This window comes from Pelodiscus sinensis, chromosome 1 (genome assembly GCF_049634645.1).
Source record: "Pelodiscus sinensis isolate JC-2024 chromosome 1, ASM4963464v1, whole genome shotgun sequence".
Classification (NCBI taxonomy): Eukaryota; Metazoa; Chordata; order Testudines; family Trionychidae; genus Pelodiscus; species Pelodiscus sinensis.
Genome location: NC_134711.1, coordinates 83,747,972 through 83,770,462, shown reverse-complemented (window position 1 = coordinate 83,770,462; position 22,491 = coordinate 83,747,972). Strand labels below are relative to the sequence as shown.

Genomic DNA, 22,491 nt, shown 5'->3' with positions numbered 1-22,491 from the left:
ACATTTCCTAACCTTTGGTAGTTTGATTTTGAAATCAAAATATTCTATTAATGGTTTTTGTAGACAAAAAATATATATTTACATGATAGACTGGAACAGTTTCAAATGAGTTTTTCTTTGGGAATTAATATCTGAACAAAAGCAGTTTGTACATAAAAAAGCCAACTAGAAAAAAAGTACAGTTCAGTTGACCTTTGACAAATCATCAACTAGGTTCCTACCCAAAAGATTAATTATCCTAACAACTCATGCATGTAGGGATGAAAGAAAAAAGGAGAGCCAGAGTCCCTCATTTTTTTCATCCTGTGGAGGTCAGAAAGTCACAGGATGGAATGATTTAAATAATTGATTTAAACTAATTTGCATTTGTGCTTTGTAATTATTTTCCTACAGACTGTTACATTTTATTGACTGTTAGCCATTAAAATGTATTGAATTTGTACTAAATTTAATCTTTACACTACAGTTGGTGCTCCTTTTTGCTAATCAAAATGGTACGCTATAGCTGTACACATTCATTTAAGAAAATATATAGTTTAATTGATACATATTCAGTTTCTTAAATGTTAATTATGTTAGAAAATGGTGATTGATGTGTTTCTTATTTGCTTTTTACTTGTAATATGTGTCTAGGTCTATTTGTGTAGAAATTCAAATTAAATTAATAATGCACAAAACAGTATTTTAATTTTTCAAATTCAATAAATTGCATTAAATGTGCTGGGTATATAACATTTTACTCATCAAAACAAGTTTATCATTTAACACTGATTTTATTAAATAAAGGAAATACTATGTGTAGTTAATGAATTGAACTGTGTATTTCTGGTACCGTGTGTTTTAGGATTTTAGAACTAGTTGATCTCGGGCTCTTACACCTAATTTTTATTTATAGACTGGAAGATGTACTGTATTAATTTCAATGGACCCCAAAAGTAAAAGGTGTTAATATGGCCAAGTCACTGTCCAACATTAAATAGATTTAAAGAATGTTTGGTACACAGAAACCTTAGCCTGCCACACTAACAATTATTTTAACCTTTTACTGAAGATACAGAACAAAGACTTTCAATTCACTTTGGCTGTGTCTAGACTACATGCCTCTGTCATCAGAGGCATGTAGATTAGACACATAGGCAAAGTCAAATGAAGCCGCGATTTAAATGATCGCGGCTTCATTTAAATTTACATGGCTGCCGTGCTGAGCCGACAAACAGCTGATGAGCTGTTTGTCCACTCAGCACGCTAGTCTTGATGCTCCCCTGCCGACATCAAAGCCCTTTGTCGGCAGCCCCGTTATCCCTCGTGGGATGAGGTTTACCGTGGCTGCCGACAAAGGGCTTTGATGTTGGCAGGGGAGTGTCCAGACTAGCGCGCTGAGCAGACAAACAGCTCATCAGCTGTTTGTCGGCTCAGCGCGGCAGCCATGTAAATTTAAATGAAGCTGAAATCATTTAAATCGTGGCTTCATTTGACTTTGCCAAAACAACAAATCTACATGGCTCCGTTGACGGAGCCATGTAGTTTAGACGTACCCTTTTTGTTTCCTTCTTTGTAGAAGGAAAACATCCCTAGTTGATATTAGTTAGCAATAGCTTCTTTTTTTTTTTTAAGAGAAAAGTTGCTCTGGGATAGAGCTGAAATTTTTGCTGCTGCTGTTAAAGGCTGATCCCATTTTCTAGAGAACAAAACAAGACAAGAAATATAAAAGATATAAAAAGAAAACATTAAAAATAGAAAATGCATCTTCGGTTTCTGATATTCCCACTCGTTTGCAATATCATTGCTAGAAAAACATAGGCATGGCACGTTTAACTGAGAACATTACTGTATACATTGGGAGCAAACAGGAAGAAAATGGGAAACATAGGAGAAAAAAACAAGGGAACAAGGGAAAAAAGAAAGGAAACTGGATTCATGCTGGAAGCTAACCCCCATATACATTGAATAGTTTGCATCTCCGGACTGCAGGTATTGCTGTTCTCTGTTCACGTGAGAGAGGCCAGGGTGAGAAGGAACAGGAAAGTAGGAGGATAAAGGGATAAGCCTCCTTCTAACATTGACGTATTTAAGTCCTCTTTCAGGCTATGTCTATGCTGCAATTAAAAATCCATGGTTGGCCAATGCCAGCTGACTCAGTTTTGCAAAGGTGAAGCTAAAGGGCTCTTAAATTGAAGTATCATCATTCAGGCTTGAACTGCAGCCCAAATTCTCGGATGCTCTTACTTCTCAGAGTCCAGCCTCAGCCAGAACATCTAGACCATATTTAAATAGCCCCTTAGCTTGATCACTTGGAGCTTGAGTCACTTGGCATAGGCCAGCGGAGGGTTTTAATTACAGTGTAGACATGCCTATAGTTGCCTTGCTGGTCACATGCTTACGGCAGTGTTATAAAATACATGATATTGGTCAGCACAGTCAGACTCTAATTTAATTAGATGACAAAAAGAGAAGAATAAGAAATAGAATGGGGTAAGAAAAAAAATATATATATAGGAGGGAGGGGGATGGTAACATAGTCTTATATCCCAGGTGGTGGTTGGAATTTAGCCAAAGCATTAAGGAAGCTTTTGCAAAGGTGATGCCATCTGGGTCCCCCTCTCTCTGTCTCTGTGTTTGGCCTGGGCTAATCAGGTCCTCACTCAAGATTAGAATGATGAAAGTCCAGCAGTGATGTTGTGGATTCCCAAGGTCCAAGAAGATAGTGGGGATGAGAGTGATGAAAGTGAAGTTCATGCCTTTCCTGTTCACTGATCTCCCAGCCAGTCATTATTTTCAGACTACTTCCTCTTCTGCTAACTTTTGTTCCCAATGCTCTTTTCTTTTAAGGATCTGCAAAGGGAGTGTTGGGCTGAATATTCCAGCCCCTTATTATTCTGCCAATTAGGCCAAATTACCAACACACCGATTTTGGTTCATTTATTTTCAGTCTCATATTTGACTTGTTTACCAGGCATGATCTTAACACAGTCCTTTAGAATTATATCAGTTGGCCTTTTTGATTGGATTAATTAAGTCTGTCTTCCTTTTGCACCTTTTCCCACCAACATTTGTTGTTACAAGTTATTGAGGCATTTTCTAAACTTTTCCTCACTGTTAAATATTTCACTCACAATTAGGGTAAATCTGTAGGCCCAGTTTCCTGCTTTATCAACTTCCAATTGGTTTCTGAATTTTGAATGATCTAATCATTGAACTGAACTAGATGAATAAACTGAAATGCACCTTCAGAAAAGTCTGCTACAGGCAGTCCCCGAGTTACGCGGATCCGACTTATGTCGGATCCGCAGTTACGAACGGGGTTTGCTCCGCGGACCAGGGAGACATGGAGCAAAGCCGGGGAGCACGCGGGCAGCGGACAGCCCAGACGCGCCACGGCTGTCCCGCTGCCGGCGTCCTCAGAGGCTTTGCTCCCCGTTTCCCTGGTCTGCTGGTCTCCAGCAGACCAGGGAGACGGGGAGCAAAGCCGCGGAGGACCCGGGCGGCGGGACCACGGTGTGTCTCGGTCTGCCGCCCGCGTCTCCCTGATCTGCTGGGGGGGGGGGGGGGGGAGGCATAGCTAATATGCCCCCCCCCCCCCCCCCAGCAGACCAGGCTTTTCTCCGGACGCCTGTGGTAGAGCAGCTGGGACGCTGCCAGTTGGTCCCGCAGCGCCGCTCTGGGCGCTACTGGACCAACACGGCAGCACCCCAGCTGCTCTGCCCCAGGCGTCCTGATTCAGGCGCTGCTGGTCAGTTTCAGCAGCGGCTGAATCAGGATGCCTGGGGCAGAGCAGCTGGGGTGCTGCTGGGTTGGTCCAGTAGCGCCGAGGAGTGGCGCTACTGGAGCAACCCAGCAGCACCCCAGCTGCTCTGCCCCAGGCGTCCCCAAGTCAGCCGCTGCTGAAACTGAGCAGCGCTGACTACAGGAAGCCTGAGGCAGAGTTGCTCTGCCCCGGGCTTCCTGGAATCAGCCGCTGATCAGTTTCAGCAGCAGCTGACTTGGGGACGCCTAGGGTTCTTAAGTTGAATCCGTATGTAAGAACTGGCGTCCAGATTCAGCCTGTTGAAACTGATCAGAGGCTGATTCCAGGAAGCCCGGGGCAGATCTGGACGCCAGTTCTGACTTACATACAGATTTAACTTTAGAGCAAACCTACAGTCCCTATCTTGTACGTAATCCAGGGACTGCCTGTACCATCAAAACTGATTTAACATTTCAAATAACTCTGGTTCCAAGTATTTAGCCCAAGATTTCCACAAGTTCAGTTGTCTGGCTTTCTTTAAAATTTGACAGCAAACATGTACTACTTAATACTATTTTTCGTGGTTAGTTTGTAATGTATAGGGATGTGAAAATGTAACTGTGTTCATGGTTAACCAATGAGCCTGGACTTATTGGTTAACATGCACAGTTACATGGAAGCTCCTTGTCTGCATGGGAGCTGGCTTTAAAGCCTGATACAGAGGCAGCAGTGTGTGGGGAGAGGGAGTAGGCAGGAGCCAGGGCATGTGGGCAGCCAACTCCTCATGCATACTGGCTCCCGCCTGCCCCGCCATGCTGCTGCCTCAGATACAGAGCCATCATGGGTAGGGCAGACAGCTCCACTGGAGCCAGTGCATACAGAAAGCTGGCTTAAAAGCTGGCTCTCCACACGCACTGGCTCCTGCCTGCCTGCCCACCACGTGAATTTTTCATCAGTTACATGATTACTTAACTAAATGCATTTTAACATTCCTGATATAGATTATAATAATTTTGACAAATATATTAAGGTCTAATTTCAAATTTAATTTTAGTAGGTTTATTTTGATAAAATATAACCCTGTATTTCAATTAATTTTAAAATCCAATTTTCAAAATTTTTGTTTAAAAAATAATTTATTTTTATTCACTCTGGAAGTTCTCTAGAAGACAGGATCCGACCACTCCTCAGACTGCGTTTATATGTATAGTAATCACCATTTGTAATTTTTGTACTCAGTAAATGTGAATAGGAGAATATATTTGCCAAGGGTTACTTTAGCCATATAAAGATGGTGGTTCTGCCTTACATTAGAAAGAGGTCAAAATACAAGTCTAATTTGGTCATCTTTTCCAGTCCAGAGTTCCCATGATTGAGAATGTGAAGGACCATTAAATTAGCCTTGAGAGTGACTTGATTTAGCGGGATCATTTATCATTTTTGAGTGATTACAGATGTGTATTCTAGTAAACTGTTTCCATGCCTGGACACTGAAATAAAAGAAATGTGTATTGTAGTAACTGTAGAGGTGGTGGTCTCTCCCTGTGACTCCTACTCTCTCCTCTGGCTACTTAAGGGTGGTGGTACCCCAAGACCCTGAGCCCTGATCTACAGTTGGGAGTTATTTCAAAATAATTCCCTTTATTTCAAAATGAAAACAGAGCGTCCACACTACAGGTATATCTACACTGCAGCGTTATTTCGGAATAAGTCACTGTAGAGTGTGTCTACAGTGCAAGCCACTTGACTCCAAGAGAGAGGCTCCTAGTGCAGATCCTATAGCCTAGATTTAGGCACCTATATCTGTGATAGGGGTGGGGCTTAGTGTAGACACCTCTCCTTGGCATCCCCCATTTGCTAGTGTAGGTGGTTCCCTGCCTATCTTGCTAGCTTTTTTCGGATGCTATTCTTAAGATTCTGTCTCTCCTCATTCAACATAGGGAGCCTAGGCACCTAACCCGGACTTTGTGGGGTGCAGTGTTGTTCCATTGATTTGATAGGTACATAAATGCTTAATCCTCTTTATAGATCTGGGCCAGAGATCTTCCACAAGTTCTCAGGAGGAAGACATGGTGCAAAATTCTGTGATGACCTCAACCATCAGTTAAATATCTTGGTGGACCCTGTACCTAAACAGAACCAACTGCAGGATCGGGACCCTATAGCAATGTAAATGTGTCATGAGGTACAAGATAGTCAGGAAATAGATATATGTGGCAAAGGTGCACTGATTTGACATTATATAGGACTGAAAAATGAGTCATAGGTTTTATCTATACTACAAAAAGAATCTCCTGGTTCAAGAACATTGATTTAAAAATTGATTTAGTCAAACTAGTGCAAACCTCTAATAAAGTTGCACTGAAATCAGTTAAATCCTCACTTATATCAATTTAGTTTGTGTTAATAAATTACTAAGTGAGGTTAAATTGATATGAGCAAGGATTGTGTGTATCTAGATTAGGGATTTACACCAGTGAAACTAGGCCAGTTTTTAAATATGTTTAGTTAAACCAATGCTCTTTTTTAGTATAGTCAAGGCATAAGTCTTCTTACAAAAGGTAATTGGAAAATGAGGCGTGACTAGTGAAAAAGAGAGACTGCCCATTGAGAAAGTCCCACAGAAACTAAACTGTGGACCTGCAATTGTCCAGAAGTCAGTAAGGCTACATCTACACTGCACTGTTATTTCAAAATAAGCTATTCCAGAATAGCTTTTCTGAAATAGCATGTCCACACTGCAGGGAAGCCTCAAAATTCATCCAAGGCAGCCCCAGAGGAATAACTTAGAATGGCCCTGGTGAGGGACTACTTCGAAATAGCAGAAGTGGAGTGTCTACACAGCCCCTATACCCTACTCCCTTCTCCTCCAGTGGGCAGAGATACTAGTCCTCTCTCTGTGCTGGATGCCACCACTGCTGGACCTGATGTGTGCATGGCATGGAGGGAAGCCAAGACACCAAGTTGCTTCTCCTCTCCCCCCTCTCTCTCCGCCCCCTCCCCCCCGCTTCCCGCAGGCTCCTGGGCTGGCCAGCACCTTCCCATGCCTGCTTGTCCGCAGGGTGTGGGGGTAGTGAGGCTCCTCCAAGGACATATGTACCCCAGCAGGAAAGGGCCCGCTGTCCAGGCCTCAGGTGGTCTTGCTGGAAGCATATCCCCTTCATCTGACCTGAGACCTTTCGGTGTCAGCTCAGAGAAGAGGGCAAAGCTTCATGCACCATGTATCCAGGGATGACTGCTCTTCTCTTTGTTCTCTGCAGCTGGACCAGCTGCAAGTGGGGTGTGAGCCACTTCTCCCACACCATCCTCCCGACCCCGCGTGACCTGCAGGCGAAGGCAAGTCCAGGAAGACCTGCTTGCCAGGTCACACGCACCAGGAGCAATCCTTACTTACCCCATCCCCCTCAGGGCTTTGTGAAGGTGGGACTGAAAACCTCCCAGGGGGGGCTTCCATCACCACCACCCCCTTCCCTAGAGATCCCCGTTCAAGCAGTTCACTGGCCCCCTGGCACAATAGCATGAGAGAGTCATACCTGCATCAACACAGCACCTACGGTCGATCTCCCCACCCCGAACTGGTTCCCCACACAGCGGTAGCTGTCCGGTATGGCGAGCTACCAAATAGCAATGGCTGTTCACGTCTGTAGGTAGATGGCAGGTCTCATGTGAGTGTCCTGTCGTGTGAGGACAGGGGCGAGCCATTCACACAGCTCCAAAAAGGTCTCCTTCCACATGCGGAAATTGTGGAGCCTCTGCTGGTTGTCCCACCACTCCATGACGATCTGGTCCCACTGGTTGGAATGGTGTCCAGGTGCCAGAAGCAGCAGTTCACAGTCTGCAGGGGAGGGTGGGTGGGGTTGAGCGTCATGAACAGCACATGGAGAGAGGAGAGGAGGTGCCCTGCAATGAGTTAGGGGTATTCCTCCTGCATAGCCATGAGGGCAGCCTGCAGAAACTGCAGGAGGTGCACCATGAGACGGAAGAGCTTGGAGACAGGTCTGGCTCCATGGCAGGACTGCTGCGGTGTCCACGAGGGCAACCAGAGCACACTGAGAAAAGTCTTTGTTCAAGGAGGTAGGCAAAGGAGAAGAGCCTGAGACATGACTATATAGGAGGGTCACTTTAAGCACAAGCCTCAGGGAGGTGACTGCTGTCCTGATGCCCTGCCTGAAGGGCTTCTAGGTGGCCTTAAATGCAATTCAGCATCTAATGAGTGTGGATGCTCTATTTCAAAATAGCTCAGTGCTATTTTGATGGGCATTTGCTTATTCCGAAATAAGTGTACAGTGTAGATGTACCCTAACTGAAGGCTGTAAGAAAAGGCAACTGCCACACACAGGCAAGTTGTAAAATCTACCTGCATCACTGTAGGTCTCTCTATCACTTGAGGTAGCACACACAATGGACATGGACTATCTCTATGAGCTTTTCTATGGTTCCTTTGTGCAGTGCCTTGAGCACAGGAAGTACATCTTCTGCTGCAGAATTGCTGTTAATGTTGCATAATGGCCGTGTGAATAGCAACAATCATTTATTTACATAAATAAAGGCCTCTGGAGTTCAAGTTATGTTTCCTGGGTCATCCCTATGACTACATGTGCACAAAATATAAAAAACTAAAATTTGTTGTATTCTGCTTCTTTCACAAAAAAGTAAGATGGAAACAATTGGCCAGCAATTTCTATACAAATACAGCAAAAATTAAAATAATCAAGTTTAGTCCTGCCCTGTAGCTCAATTACTGTTATTTATTTTGAGAAATATATTCACAGAAATATTAGGACTTATATTAGGAATAATATAAATTGTTATTTATGCTAGTTTTGTGTTTCTCCCAGAAGCATTAGTGCCAGGAGTCCAACTAACAAGGTCTCAGAGAAAGAAATAGAAGAAATTCATCTGCATAAAGTAGTTCAGAATAAAGCAGTGTACCATCATTACTGCTAGATAGAAATGCTATATCTCATGGAGAAAAGGGGATTTTCTGCTGTGTTACTAACCGTGGAAGGTCATGAGATATCGAATCTTGAAATTTGAATGGGTCCAGTAGTGAAACTTGTCAAATGAAAAGTCATTAGTTTAAACAAAATGTTATTGTATTAACTAATAACACCTTTAACTATCAAAATTCAGAGATGTTAAAATCTAACCAACTTTTTAAATACCTATGCTATAATTCACTTTAGCATTCAATTAAGCTTGGATGATAAAATTACATTTCATCGTGATCTGGCAGATTAATGCACTGGTGCAAATGCATGTACCTGTGCATGTTTCCCCGGTTCCTGACTCTGTTATCAATCAGCCATAACACCTTTGGAGTCAATGAAGTTATTCATGTGCAAAGCCACAGGAAGTAAGATGAGCCATTGTTTTCAGTGTGACTCCGTATGAGCATAGGTGTTAGCACCAGTATATCTATTTCAGGACTAGAAGTTTGAGGATCTCCATTGTAATAATGGGAGTCTTCCCATTGACTTCATTGGATGCTGAATTGGGGCTTTAGTTTATCATACTTTCTAATTCTCATACATCAATAAGGTGCTGCAGCCTTTAAGTTGTAACTGCTGTGGGGAGAGAAGGGTTAAATTTACATTGATTTTATTTGTGTGTAGTATGAAAAAGAATAATTTCTAGCAAGACCTAATATGGTCAACCAAAGTAATAGAAAGCTATCATATTGGCAAAATTTGTAGAGTTTAAATAATGCATGTGGTTAGTTCAAAGTTCTGTGAAAGGAGGAAAGTCAAAGTGTAAGCACTTGAATAATGTAGTTCTTTAGCATTCAATTTATCATCTGTGTCTTTGCCTTTTCCCTGGTATATTAAGATAATACACAAACTCTGCCTTTCATTGAGACTCACTTCTGTTATCATTCAACATTCATTTTTGAGAAAGGATCTGTACTTTCAATTTTACTTTGTTAAAAATATCCCTTTAACTCTTAATTTGAAATGGTAACCTTTTCATTTTGAATCACAAGTAGGCTAGAATGAAGGTTTTCTCGTGTCTAATAATATTTTACAGTTGAAAAATCCTGGAGATAGTAAACTAATTATTTTGACTATATGGTTGTTTTACAGTTTGTTTTGTGGATGGTTACAGGAAAAACATTCTAAAATGTATTCATTTGTTGTTAGTTCATTAAAGAAAATGAATGATTATTTTCAGTATAATTTAAGCAGAGCTATAGACCATTTATGATGTATTAAATGGAATATGTAGTAAACCATGCTATAGGCTATGGTTAATTCTTTACATTTCCTGATGTTTTTGAAACGTAAAATATCTACAACAAACAGATCTGTAATGTGTAACTGGTATGAAGATTCAATTCAGATTTAAGAGCTTTAGTTTGCTTTTGAATCTTTCTATTTTCTGCATTTGTTTTGACTGCTCTCATCATTCAAGATTGACACTTGGATGAGTGTGTAGGAGGAAGCAGCAGCAGCAGGCTTACAGCTTGCAGACAAAAAAAATCTGCCTTATCTGATGGCTATTATTGAAAATGCGAGGTGTAGCCTAGGCTGGGTAATGAAGGGGAGCGAGCGAGGGGGAGCAAGGAGCATGGAGCTGCATACTGATGAGTGTAGGAGTACTTGATAAAAAGAATTCTTGCTGCTGGCAGTGCATTGCTCATTGTGGAGTATTCCTACAATCACATATAACGACAAACAGCTTAGCTGACAGCTTGATATGCCTTTTTTTCACTGTATGACGTTATGGTCTATAGTAAAGATTAATAACTAAGAAATGTTGAGCTAGGATCAGATCATACGGATCATATGCTATAGACTGCCCTGTAAACTATGTTTTACTTCTGACTTTCTTCCTTGCTGAAAACATTAATCTGTCAAGCTGGCGGGCTCCTTTGATAACAACTTTTCCAGGAACATGATGTGGCAATGCCACCTCTCAGCCCAGGACTACCGCTACTATCCAGTGGATGGCTACTCGTTGCTTAAACGCCTCCCTCTTCACCCTCTTACAGGACCCAGATGCCCTGTCCAGACAGTGGGACAATGGTTGGAAAATATTGGGCTACCTCAGTATGAGAACCACTTGCTGGCTAATGGATTTGACAATGTGCAGTTTATGGTAAGAATCCTTCTCTGTATTGCTGTGTATAGATATTGAAGCTGCTTTTTCGGTTTTATTGTCTGTCTGTGACTCTTACATGATCTTAAATAGCTTAGAACTATTCTGCTTTGCACTGAAATCTGGTAGTGCTTCAGTTTTCTACATAAAGCTGAATCGGTATGTGAGTTATTAGAGTAAACTTCTAAAATATATATATGTTAAGAAATGGTATCTATAGCCAGGGACATGGCCAAGGAGAAGTTGTGAATTAAGATTATCTCCCTCCCCCATATCAATCTCCAGGATTTTTAAAAAGTAGAAATGCATAGTACTTCACACCATCATTGGGAGGGGGCAATTCCCCCGTATGTAAAGGCTTGGCCACACCCCTATCTGTTGCACATCACATGATATTACTTTTATTTAAACATTAGCACCAAGTTAATTAGGTAGCATGTCATGCCATTGTTCAGGAAGATATATTTTAATTATGGATAATTATTGAACAAACTGTATCAACTCTAATTAATTCCGTGTGTCTTAATAAAGTGAGGTTGTTGGGCAGTGGGGTAGGTAATCAGTTTATGAGTGTCACTTGTTTGAACAGGAAAGCAAGAGTATTCCTTTAAATGGCTACCAAAAGTTTCCTAGTTTAACTCTAAATGTTTCACTGAGATGAACAAAAAGACCACATTATTTCAAATACCTTAAATTTTAAGGTATCCACATGTAGTATGGATGCAAACCTCATGTGTACAATCTCTCCACTTGAAATTAATATGATTAAGGGGGGAGCTAATCTATAAGATTACAACATAACCATGAATATACCTCTTTCAATGTTTATCATTTTTATTTGTCATAAAACCACTCACCATACTTGTACATTATCAGGTCTCAACTCATTATTTTTCTCAGTATTTTCATCTTTGGATAGCTCTAGAGCCATTCTAACAACATTGGTTAAATATGGTATGTAAGATTTTCAAGTGGACTTTGGCATGACTATGTTATGACTAGAAAAACATCATCATTTCAGTCATATTTCCCCATTTCACTTTTTTGCCAATAATAAATGTACATCTATGAGTTATAGAAAGAAAAATGAGAAAAAACATCTCTTTTTATTTCCATATATGTATTTTTTAATTTTTTTCTCCTGCCTCTATATGGCTGCTATCTGTTCTTTTGATAATACTAAAAAAAAAAATCTTAGCAGCTTTTTCTTCTCTTTTAAATATTCTTGATTTTAAATGGAGAAAAATTAGATTCTCATAAAAATAAAATAAACGTAAATGTAATTTATGGGCTTCATTAATCCAGTAAAAGTTCTTACATGGATTTCATTGTAGCCAAGCTTGCTACCACTATTATCTTACATATTCTGTAGCTTTAGAATTACTACCACAGATGAGCATAAGTCATAAAAAAATTATAAAAGGGAAATTGTTCACAAGGGTTGTAGGTGGCATAACAAATGTGTAGAGGTGCACCTACTACAGGTAAACAGTGAGTAGGTAGAAAAATTGACTTGAGATGTTTTCCAAACCTGTACTAGGGCTGAAGGGGCTTGATCCAAAATCCACTGGAGTCAATGTGGACACTGTAATTGACTTCAGTGTGCAAGCCATAAATTGCTCATTGACATAATTATATAAATATACCTACGTCAATATGAATTTCTGTTAATAAATAGCCACACCAAACTTTTTCAAGTACTATGTGGGTTAAGTTATAGCCTGGGTGTTTGTATGGTAGTCAAGCATTTTGATCAGCTTAGTCTACTAGTTTTTTTCTAATTTAGTTTCTTCTTGAATACATATCACTGGTAAAACATATAGTTTCCACTGATGTTATTTGGAGTTCTATGCATATATGAATAAGATATTAAACCACTACATTGAATCTAGTAATTAAACATATTGCTTTGAAATAATGTAGCGAGACAATAAAGATATAATAACTTCAGTATTTACAATAATTTTATATCCTATAGTTTGTTTATATATTATTTGTTGGCGTACATCATCACATCATGTAACAGGTTTCTCCTGGCATAATTTCATAAATGTTTATTGTCACTAAAATACTTTACTTTCTATCCTAAATTGTAAAAGAAAATTAAACCTGAATTATAGATATTAAAATTGGAGAATGAAGGTCTGTTAGGGGAATAGGATAAATGAGATGTCTGTTAATTTAAACGTGCAATGTTATATTTTCTATAATATCAAAAATTGTTTATTTTAATAAAAATTGTTTTAAAATGCATCTATTTTATGTAAGCTTATTTATTCAGCTGTAGACTTGACTAAAATTGGTTGGCTGTCTGCTTTTGAACAATATTATTGTTTTAATGCAATGAAAAATCAGTTAAACATGTCTGTTCTTCATTCTGTACCATGTTTCTGCTCTTGTTTTTCTGAAAGCACATTCTGACCCGCATTTATTCCTTCTTGTTGCCTAAGCAACAGCCACTGCACTCTTATTATATACGATGTAGTAGAACAAGTCTTAATAAATGCTTAGAACAAGAAAGGGAATATCATGATGCTATAATTAATATTAGAAATACCATACAATATCTAAGAACAAATATATTCTATTTAGGCAAAAATCTACAAATTAAATTAACATTCTGGTAACTAAGGTATTTCTTAGATAAAAGGGTTTTATGCTAAATTATTCATTAGATTTATAGAAATTATATCCTTGGGTTTATTCTGCCTTCACAGGGCACGGAAGATAATTCTAATGGCAGTTAAGTGTCTAAGAAGATTTATTCTCACAATTTTCTGTGTATGGATTCAAGAAATGACCTCTTTACCTATAAACTATGCCATCTAGATTCTTCTTTTCCAGTAGTTTGTCAATTCATGTAGGTGTTGTTACAATTGTTTTAAAATGTAGCATTTAAAATCAGTATTTGAAAAGATTGCTCTTCCTTTTTTTTACCAAACCTGTTTCTATGTTTAGAGAATTTCTGCACATAGCAAACAAAAATCCTGTCATATTATTATAATAATTCAAGAGAAGCAGCCACATAATGTTTAGTTAAGCCATACATAGTTTAGCCTCAAGACTTGGCTCATAGCCACTTGTGGAGATAGAATCATTCTCAAACATATCCTGTCGTTGTTGTTGTGTTGTAATTTGTTAAAGGACCATTGTACCTTTTGGGATGTACATACTTGTGTTAGAAGTTTGGTGCAGTGCTATGGAGTGGGGTAGAAATACTGATGACATTGAAAATCTGACAGTGTAAGGATTCATTTGCAATTAAACTGACTCCCAGACAGAGGAGGATTTATATCTTGACAATTAGATCAGTACAGCTAGTTGTAAATTAGAGTATATTGTCTGGATATAAGCAATGAAGAAACATAATGAGCTAATGGACATCCTAATGGATGGATTAATGAAAAATATATGCAATCGTAGGTTGGTTATCATCCTTGCATATGTCTTTATAACTTTGGAGATGGATCATAGTAACTTTCAATTTTTGATTAGGGAAATGGATGCCCAGAAACAATTGCAACAGATTAGTTCACAGTATCTACTGGGGACTAGTTCTGACAGAGGTCTGCATATGACCACATATATGTACATTTTCCTAATAATTTAAAAGATGTTTAAATCATATCACATGCTAGTACAATCTGACCACGTTGAGGTCTCCAAGACCTATAAACATTAGGTGAGAGTAATGTGGACCAGATCACCAAAAAGAGGCAGAGTTCACAGGAAAATTAGATATTTGATTGAATGGACAAATTATTTTTATCTTCCAACACTTACTGTTCAGTAATATCCAAATATTTAACACTCCATTAACTGCAACTGGCATTTTGACCGTGGAACAATGGTTTGTCCAACATTTTATCTTTCCACTCCTAAGGAACTTACTCACATGGGCCCCTCTCTGTCCAGGTGCTTATTTGGCATCCAACATGATAGTGTCTAGCATCTCCCAAATATTGATACGTGTATCTCCATTTCACAGATGGAGAACTGAGGTACAGAGAAACTGAGTAACTTAACAGAAGTCACACAGGGCTAGGAACTGAACATGTATCTCCTGAGTATCTATTAAAATGCAAGACCATTTCTTATGATGCAGGAGCACAGGCATCAGCATTGTGGCTACCTCCTACACGTTTACATTGTGGGAAGATGAGAATCATTTCATCGTCTCTTCTTCCTTCCCTATCCACAACAGATTCTTTAGAGCATGCTTCTAAATAGAAACTCCAATTGAAATTAATGGGCTCTGCAGGTGTTCTGCATCTCTAAAAGGCAACTTGTACTTAGGTGTTAACCTTTAATCCTCCAAGCTATAAAAATGTTTTCCTTAATTCCTAATAAAACAGTTCAAATTGCATCTATGTGCATGTGCAAATTTTAACTACTCTGTCACCTTTTCTCTTCTTAATGGTTGATATACATGGAGGCTGAGTTAACTACTGGAGTTATATTTTTGATTTTAACTAGTGTCTTTTTAAAATAGTGTAAGTCTGCGTAAAACCAGATAATTTTATAAGGTACAAATGCAATATATCCTCTCTTTACCGTTCTTAAGGATTGTATCAAGCTTTAAAAAATTAAAAGGGGACATGATAGTTGTCTTCAAATACTTGAAAGACTGCCATAAAAAAAGCTGGAGAAAAGTTGTTCTCTTGCCACAGAGGACAGAACAAGAGACGATGAATTCAAACTATATCATAGCAGATTTACATTAAATCTCAGGAAAACCTTCCAAACTGTAAGAACAACAGGACAATGGAATAAACGGACTGGAAAGTTGTGGAAGCTCCTTTACTGAAGGTTTTTAAAGAGAGGCTGAATAACTACCTGTCTTGGATGCCTTAGATGTAGCAAATCTTGTATTTTAGCAGGGGATTAGACTAGAAGATGATCACTGTGGTTCCTTCTAACCCTATGATTCTGTTAGAATAATGTAAACAACATTTTAGTGCACTTTGCAATATAATTTTAGACACCAATTACTTTAGAAATAGTTACTCTCAAAATATGCAACTTAAATGCAACTATTTAATGAGACTACTTATATGACTAGGGAAATCAGGATTGGGTACTAATATCATTAATAGTTTAGGTAATGTGCTACAATAGTGCATTGAACTAAAATATTCACTACTCTAGTAGAGAAGGATAGGGTTAAAACCCTTCACTTTGGTGGGTAAAAACAATTAGGTGTCATTGTCTTGATTTAAAAAATTAAAAAATTTGAGACCACATGTTTAAAGAATGTTTTGTTATTCATAAGTATGAATGTACACAAAATTAGCAAGTATTAGCAAGCTAAATTGGAATAACTTCAGTTCAATAAACGTGATATATTCAGACATGACTCCATAGAGTAACTATCTCTTAAATAAGAAATGTTATGCCAATACATACTTTTATTATATGTTTTCTAGTGGCAAAAAGAACTGGAGGCTGATTCTTTTCCCTTGAAATAATACTAATAATACCTAATGCTTATATACTGCTTTTTGTAATAATAGGTTCTATTTAGCACAGTAGTCTTCAACCTGTGGTCTGTGGTTCTTAGGGGTCCACAGATCATGTCTAAGGTTTCCAAAGGGTTGGCACAACCTTTCAAAAAAATTTTGAAGTCTGTAGTTGAAAACCACAGATTTAGAATATTGATCAATGAGACATCAAATGGTCAATCTCACCTGTTTTATTAATCAAAAAATAAACATCTAGGATTATTCAGCACAAAAGCAGAAAATGTAATTCAGGGTCCAGGCTTGTCCACTTACACTGGTCCATATTGCTAAAATTTTCATATATATATTATATTTTGTGGTTGGCTGCATTACTGAGCATTATCCAATTAACATCAAATGTCAACTTGTCATCAACAGCACATATTCCATTATGCTCTAAATTTTCAGTAACAAAAAATTGTAACAACTATTTAACAAGAACTTAGCATGGGTTTAAAACAAGTGTCTTAACCAATCATTTCATTTTGCTCTTTGTGGTTGGTTACATACTCAAATGTAACATTTTCTGCAATGTAATTTACATTGCCGTAATAAAATACTTTTGCTAGTGGTTTCCCCTATTTCTCCTTTTATAATGTCTCTGCATGCTTATCTCTTTTTTTCTGGTTTTGATTAATTTGTTATTAACTTAGGAAATAAACATTAAGCAGTTGCAAAAATAGGTTATGAAAAGGTCATTCCCTTAGACACATTTCTGTTCTATCAGTTATATTTTTACATGCATTTTTATGCTAATATACTTAAAGTCAAATATATCTTGCAGTCCTTGTGATAAAACTAACCAGGGATTCTGAGAACACACAGGCGTATATAGCAACATTTTCAGCCATAGATCTCACAGCACTTTACAAAGGGAGGTAAGAACCATTATATTAATTTGAGAGATTGGGAAACTGAGGCATGGGGAGACAATATAGCTTGTCCAGCATCACTCAAAAGGCCAGATACAGATCCAGGGACATATAGCCCACGGTCCAGTGTGCTTCAGGAGCAGCCCTGGGGATTACAAGTCATGGACTACAAACTGTGGAATTCTAGGATCTCAGCACTGACTGAGCTGGGAGCACATAGGCTGCAAGCAGAGAGGAGGCTGCTAAACTGAAATCCTGGTCTGTGTTTTTTACAGAATAAAGCCTGTTCCTGGTGTTTGGAGTGGGTCTGATCTGAGATGCACACACGCTGATACACAACACAGAGCACACAAAGGAGCCTCAGGCCCAGTCTCCCAAAGTTTTGTAAAAAGTCACAAGGCTTCCCCTATGTTGAATAACCTCATACCGGGTTAGTGAATTTGAAGGACTACATTTTTTAGCTATTGGTGCTGTGACTCAGATAGGGAAAGTTTGATTTTTTGCACACAGTCAAGAGCCCATAAATTAGTCTTTAATCTGCCATCTCAGGAGTAGTTTCCAGCCTGAGCTATTGAAGAGCATAGAGCAGAGTAGTGTCATTTATTGCTGGACACCATAGCAGACTTTTATGAGAGATGACAATGCCCTGCAGAGACAGCCTCGTCTTATGCCATTGCGTTAGAAGTCCTACTGCAGGTAGTAGAGGAGAAGTTCCAACAGAGCCAGACTTTCCCTGATAGGGACTATAAAGTGACACAGTAGTTCATGCAGGACATCCAGAACTGAGACGTGTGAAACAAGCTGATGTCCATACATCCTTGCTTCATGACACTCTGACAGTTGCAAGGAGAACCGTGTCACCTGGCCCAGGAGAGGAGCGTAGATGGTAGAATGCATAGGCCAGCCCAGAGGATAAAAAGTATGCAACAAAATGCCCTGTCAGATGGTGCTGTGCAGGCTGCTTCTGAGGTGCACTCTACCCAGCAGTACCCCAGATTTTGTGATGCTGGAGGCAATGTTGTGATGCCTATCTGGGCTAGTTCAAGAACTGACTGTTCTTCAGAAACAAAGCTATGTGAGAATGGGGGAGGTAGAGGCACAAGTACTACAGCAAGGCACAGTAGCAAGAGCAACACCCCAAAATTCCAGATGGGGAAGTGATTGAAGTTCTTGATACCACAGGCCATTTCATATACCACTGTTGTGAACAAGAAGGCCAGATAGCCCGTGGCTGCCATCAGCCCCCTCGATCGCATGTCATGGGGCCAAAGCAAGGTAAAGTTCCCTCTTCTTTAAACTGCTAAAGCTTGATACTGAGGGGCAGGTGAAGGGCATAGAGCCGGTGAGAAGTCCCCCAGTAGCATCATTATGCACAGTTTCCCGGCTTGCTCTACCAGCCACAAACTGGAAATTGTGGAAGTGAATGGTATCCCGTGCAAGGCTCTAATTGATTCAGGGTCACAACCGTCACAGAGGATTTCTGGAGAAACCATCACACCAAAGCCTGGGGGCAGTCTAGTAGATTTTGTATGTTCCAGCCGTGTGGTGGGACAGTGGAGAAGCTGGAGCACCAGCATGGGCTCCCCAATGCTGGGAGATTGGAGCCCTGAGCCTCAGGGGCCGGATCCAGGCAAGCTGGGGGTTGCATCCAGCCCCTGGGCTTTCGGTGCCTCACCTCTGCTCCAACTACCGCTTCAGTAGTCTACAACATGGCTACCATGAGCCACAACTTAAAATATTCTCCAGGGCAAGAACTGAGGGTATGTCTACACTGCCACCCTAGTTTGAACTAGGGTGGCTAATGTAGGCATTCGAACTTGCAAATGAAGCCCAGGATTTAAATATCCTGGGCTTCATTTGCATGTTCCCGGGCGGGTGCCATTTTTAAATGCCCGTAGTTCGAACTGACTGCCCACAGCTATACGCGGCATGGACTAGGTAGTTCGAATTAAAGCTCCTAATTCGAACTACTGTTAAACCTCCTTGCAGGAGGAATAATGAAGAGGGAAGAGGCTCAGGCTCAGGACTATGCGGGTGGGCCAGAAGTAGACCTGAGTTGGGTAGCTGTGCAGGACCCAGCTCAACTGAAGATATTGGAAGAAATTCTGAAGTGGAATGCAGATGTATTCTCTAAAAATGATCTTGACTTAAACTGTACTTCCACAATCAAGCATGAGATACCTCTGACTGATACTGTTGCTGTGAGGCAACTCTATCAGAGGATACTTCCAGCACAGTACCAGGAGGTCCACAAACACATGCAGAGGATGGCAGAGACAGGGACAATAAGACTGAGTCAAAGCCCTTATGCTTCACCAATGATGGTGGTAAGGAAGAAAGATAATTCTATGTGAATGTGTATCAGCTACAGACAGCTGAATGCTAAAACCTCTCAAGATGGATTTCCTCTGCCCTGTATCAAAGAAGCTCTGGATGACCTAGGAGAAGCCAGATATTACTCCACACTAGATCTTACCTCAGTGTACTAGCAGGTGGAAATGGCAGAGAAAGATAACCTCAAAACTGCATAACCACCCGTGGGAGGCTATTTGAATGTAACGGGATGCCCTTCAGTCTACATAATGCCATGACTACCTTCCAGTGGCTGATGACTCGTGCCTTCAGGAATTTGAACTCAGCAGTATTGATTTACCTTGATGATGCCTGCCCAAGGCATTGCAACAGATCTAGATAAGACACAATAGGTGAAGGATTGGAGGATCCCTTCTAACAGGATGGAAGTGTTACAGTTTCTTGGATTCACTGGCTATTACAGATGATATATCAAAAGCTACTCCAAATTGGCAGTCTCAAGATTCACACTAACTGCAAGGGAGACCCAGACCAAAAGAAGAAATTGGAGGGGGCCCACTAAGATACCCAGTTTTGTTTGGACGGAGGAATGTGACCACACTTTCATGGAGCTGAAGATAAAATTGACTACTGTACCAACATTGGGTCATGCTGATTAAAGCTTGCCATTCATACTCCAGACAGATACCTCTATGGAAAGGCTAGAAGCTGTAATGGCACGCATTCAGTTAGGGAAGAAGAGGGCATAGCTTATGCCAGCAGGTCCTTAACTTCCGCAGGAAAAAAAAATCTTGTCCATAAACAGGAGTTTTTGGTGTTAAAATGGGCAGCTGCAGATAATTCAGAAACTATCTTCTAGGACAGGAGTGTGCAATCTTTTTGGCATTCATGACCCCCCAGACCCAATAAAAGGGGTCCGGAAAATTTTTGTTGAGCAAAAAAAAAAAAAAAGCACAGTCCCTTTAATTGCTGCTCCACTCCTCCCACTCTCACCATGTGTACAGGCACTGAGCCAGGAAAAGAAAATACCGGCTGGCCCAAGGTGCTGTGACCTCCCCGGAGGATACACCCATGGGTTGTGCACCGCTGTTCTAGGACACCAATTCACAGTGCTAACTGATAACAATCCACTGACCTATGTTACTATTACTACTACTACTACTGCCAATTTGCTATATCGTGATCAGAAGACAAGGGGAGTTGCTTGTCTATGTTGCCAGAGATATCCCAAAATAGCTATCCCACGTCTTAACAGCAAGCCCGTTACTTCGAAATATAATGGGCTCGCTATTCTGACATCCTTGTAAACCTCATTCAGCAAGGAGTAAGGGATGTTTTGGAACAGCTGTGTACACAGCCCCAAATTACAAAATAAGCTATTTTAAAATTAACTCAAAATAAGCTACACAATTTGCATAGCTCACAATTTGCATAGCTCAAATTGTGTAGCTTATTTCGAGTTATGGGTGCAGTGTAGATGCACCCAGATGGACCAGACTGCTATAGGGGAAAGAAAACCACTAGGGAGATGACATACACTGGAGATACCTGGGACATAGGGGATGGACAGTGCAATGAAGGGAAGCCAGGGATACACTACAGTGAGTCACCAGACCCACACCTAGCCTCAGACCAGTTGGACTCAGTACTTAGTACTAGAGGAGCTTTACCAAACCATGGGGACCATGGAGGAGGATGATCAAATCAAGGAGAGTCTGAACAATCTTAATTAGATTGGAGAAGGGAAGACAGAGTGGGATTAGACCGAAGAGGTGCCCAGAGAGAGACCTCTCATTCAAAGGCGCTCAATAAGACAGTGCAAAGCACTTGACAGGCTTGATTTGGAACAGAGGACTGCCTGATGAAAGAGGAGTATAGACCGGGAGAGCGGGGGAGGTTTGGCCAGAGCTGCAGTTGGATGATGTACAGCAGGAAGCTCGTGGAAATATATGAAAAGGGTGTGGCATGTGATATTCAGATGGAGAGTGTTTTGACTAAGAAAAGGGGTGAGGTTGCCCTTACAATAAGTGGAGTCAGGGTGTAGCCCAAGGTCCAGTGTGCTTCAGATGCAGCCCTGGGAACTACAGGTTGTGGCCTGCAAACTGTGGAATTTTGGGAGATCTTCTTGGTTTCTGCCAGGATGTACCCTCTGCTCTCGTAGCAGGGTCTCTGCATTGACTGTGTTGGGATTATGAAGGCTGCAAGCAGAGAGGAGGCTGCTAAACTGTAATCCTGTTCTGTGATTGCAGAATAAAGCATGTTCCTGGTGGCGTGTCTGAGTGGGTCTGGTCTGAGATGCACACACACTGACACACAGTTCAGAGCACACAAAGGAGCCTCAGGCCTAGTCTTCCAAGGTTGTGTAAAAAGTCGCAAGGCTTCCCCTATGTTGAATGACTTCATACTGGGCTAGTGAACGGAAAGGGCAACAAAGAGACTCCAGCTCTCCCGAATCCCATTCCGGTATTCTTTTGTGTGAGAATATAGTTGAAGTTCAGAAGTGACACTACCTGGAATAAGGTGTGTAATGCTACTCCTTAGAATTTAGGAAGGTATAGAAAAAACTGGTCAATATATAAAGACTGAAAGTTAATTGGAAGCTGAGGGAAATCATGTATATAATTTAGAAAACAGAAACATTGAGGGACACATTTAAATTCACATTATAGAATATAGATGAAAGAAGAGAAATATTTATAGTGTGAACTGATGATCGGAAAAGGAGCTAGTGACCTGAATATAAAGGAAAAATTTGGCTATTATGTAACCTATGAGGGGAATGTTCTTAACATTAACAGAAATTGTGTGTTGTAGGAAATTTCAAAGAAAGCTGGTCAAAGTGCCATTATGTAAATGTTCTCAAATAATATTTGCCTGATGGAAAGGAAATAATTTGGAGCTTGGGCCTTCAGGTAAACTCATGTCACACAATGATAATTCTCGGAATACATTAAGGACGGAGCTAATAGGAGGCAGCAGTACA

The 22,491-nt window shown here is 40.3% G+C and overlaps 1 protein-coding gene across 11 annotated transcripts in view; it reads left to right on the top strand.

Annotated features, from left to right (window-relative positions):
- The window catches only part of ANKS1B (ankyrin repeat and sterile alpha motif domain containing 1B), an 823,383-nt gene that overhangs the window by 475,301 nt on the left and 325,591 nt on the right, over positions 1–22,491 (top strand). For 9 of the 11 annotated variants that reach the window (XM_075933985.1, XM_075933942.1, XM_075933974.1 and 6 more), the window contains one exon: positions 10,716–10,822. In XM_075933985.1, coding sequence (XP_075790100.1) covers positions 10,716–10,822 — 107 coding nt within the window. Of the gene's footprint in view, positions 1–10,348; positions 10,823–22,491 lie in introns of those variants that run through there. The other 2 variants (XM_075933961.1, XM_075933966.1) reach the window with 2 other exon arrangements.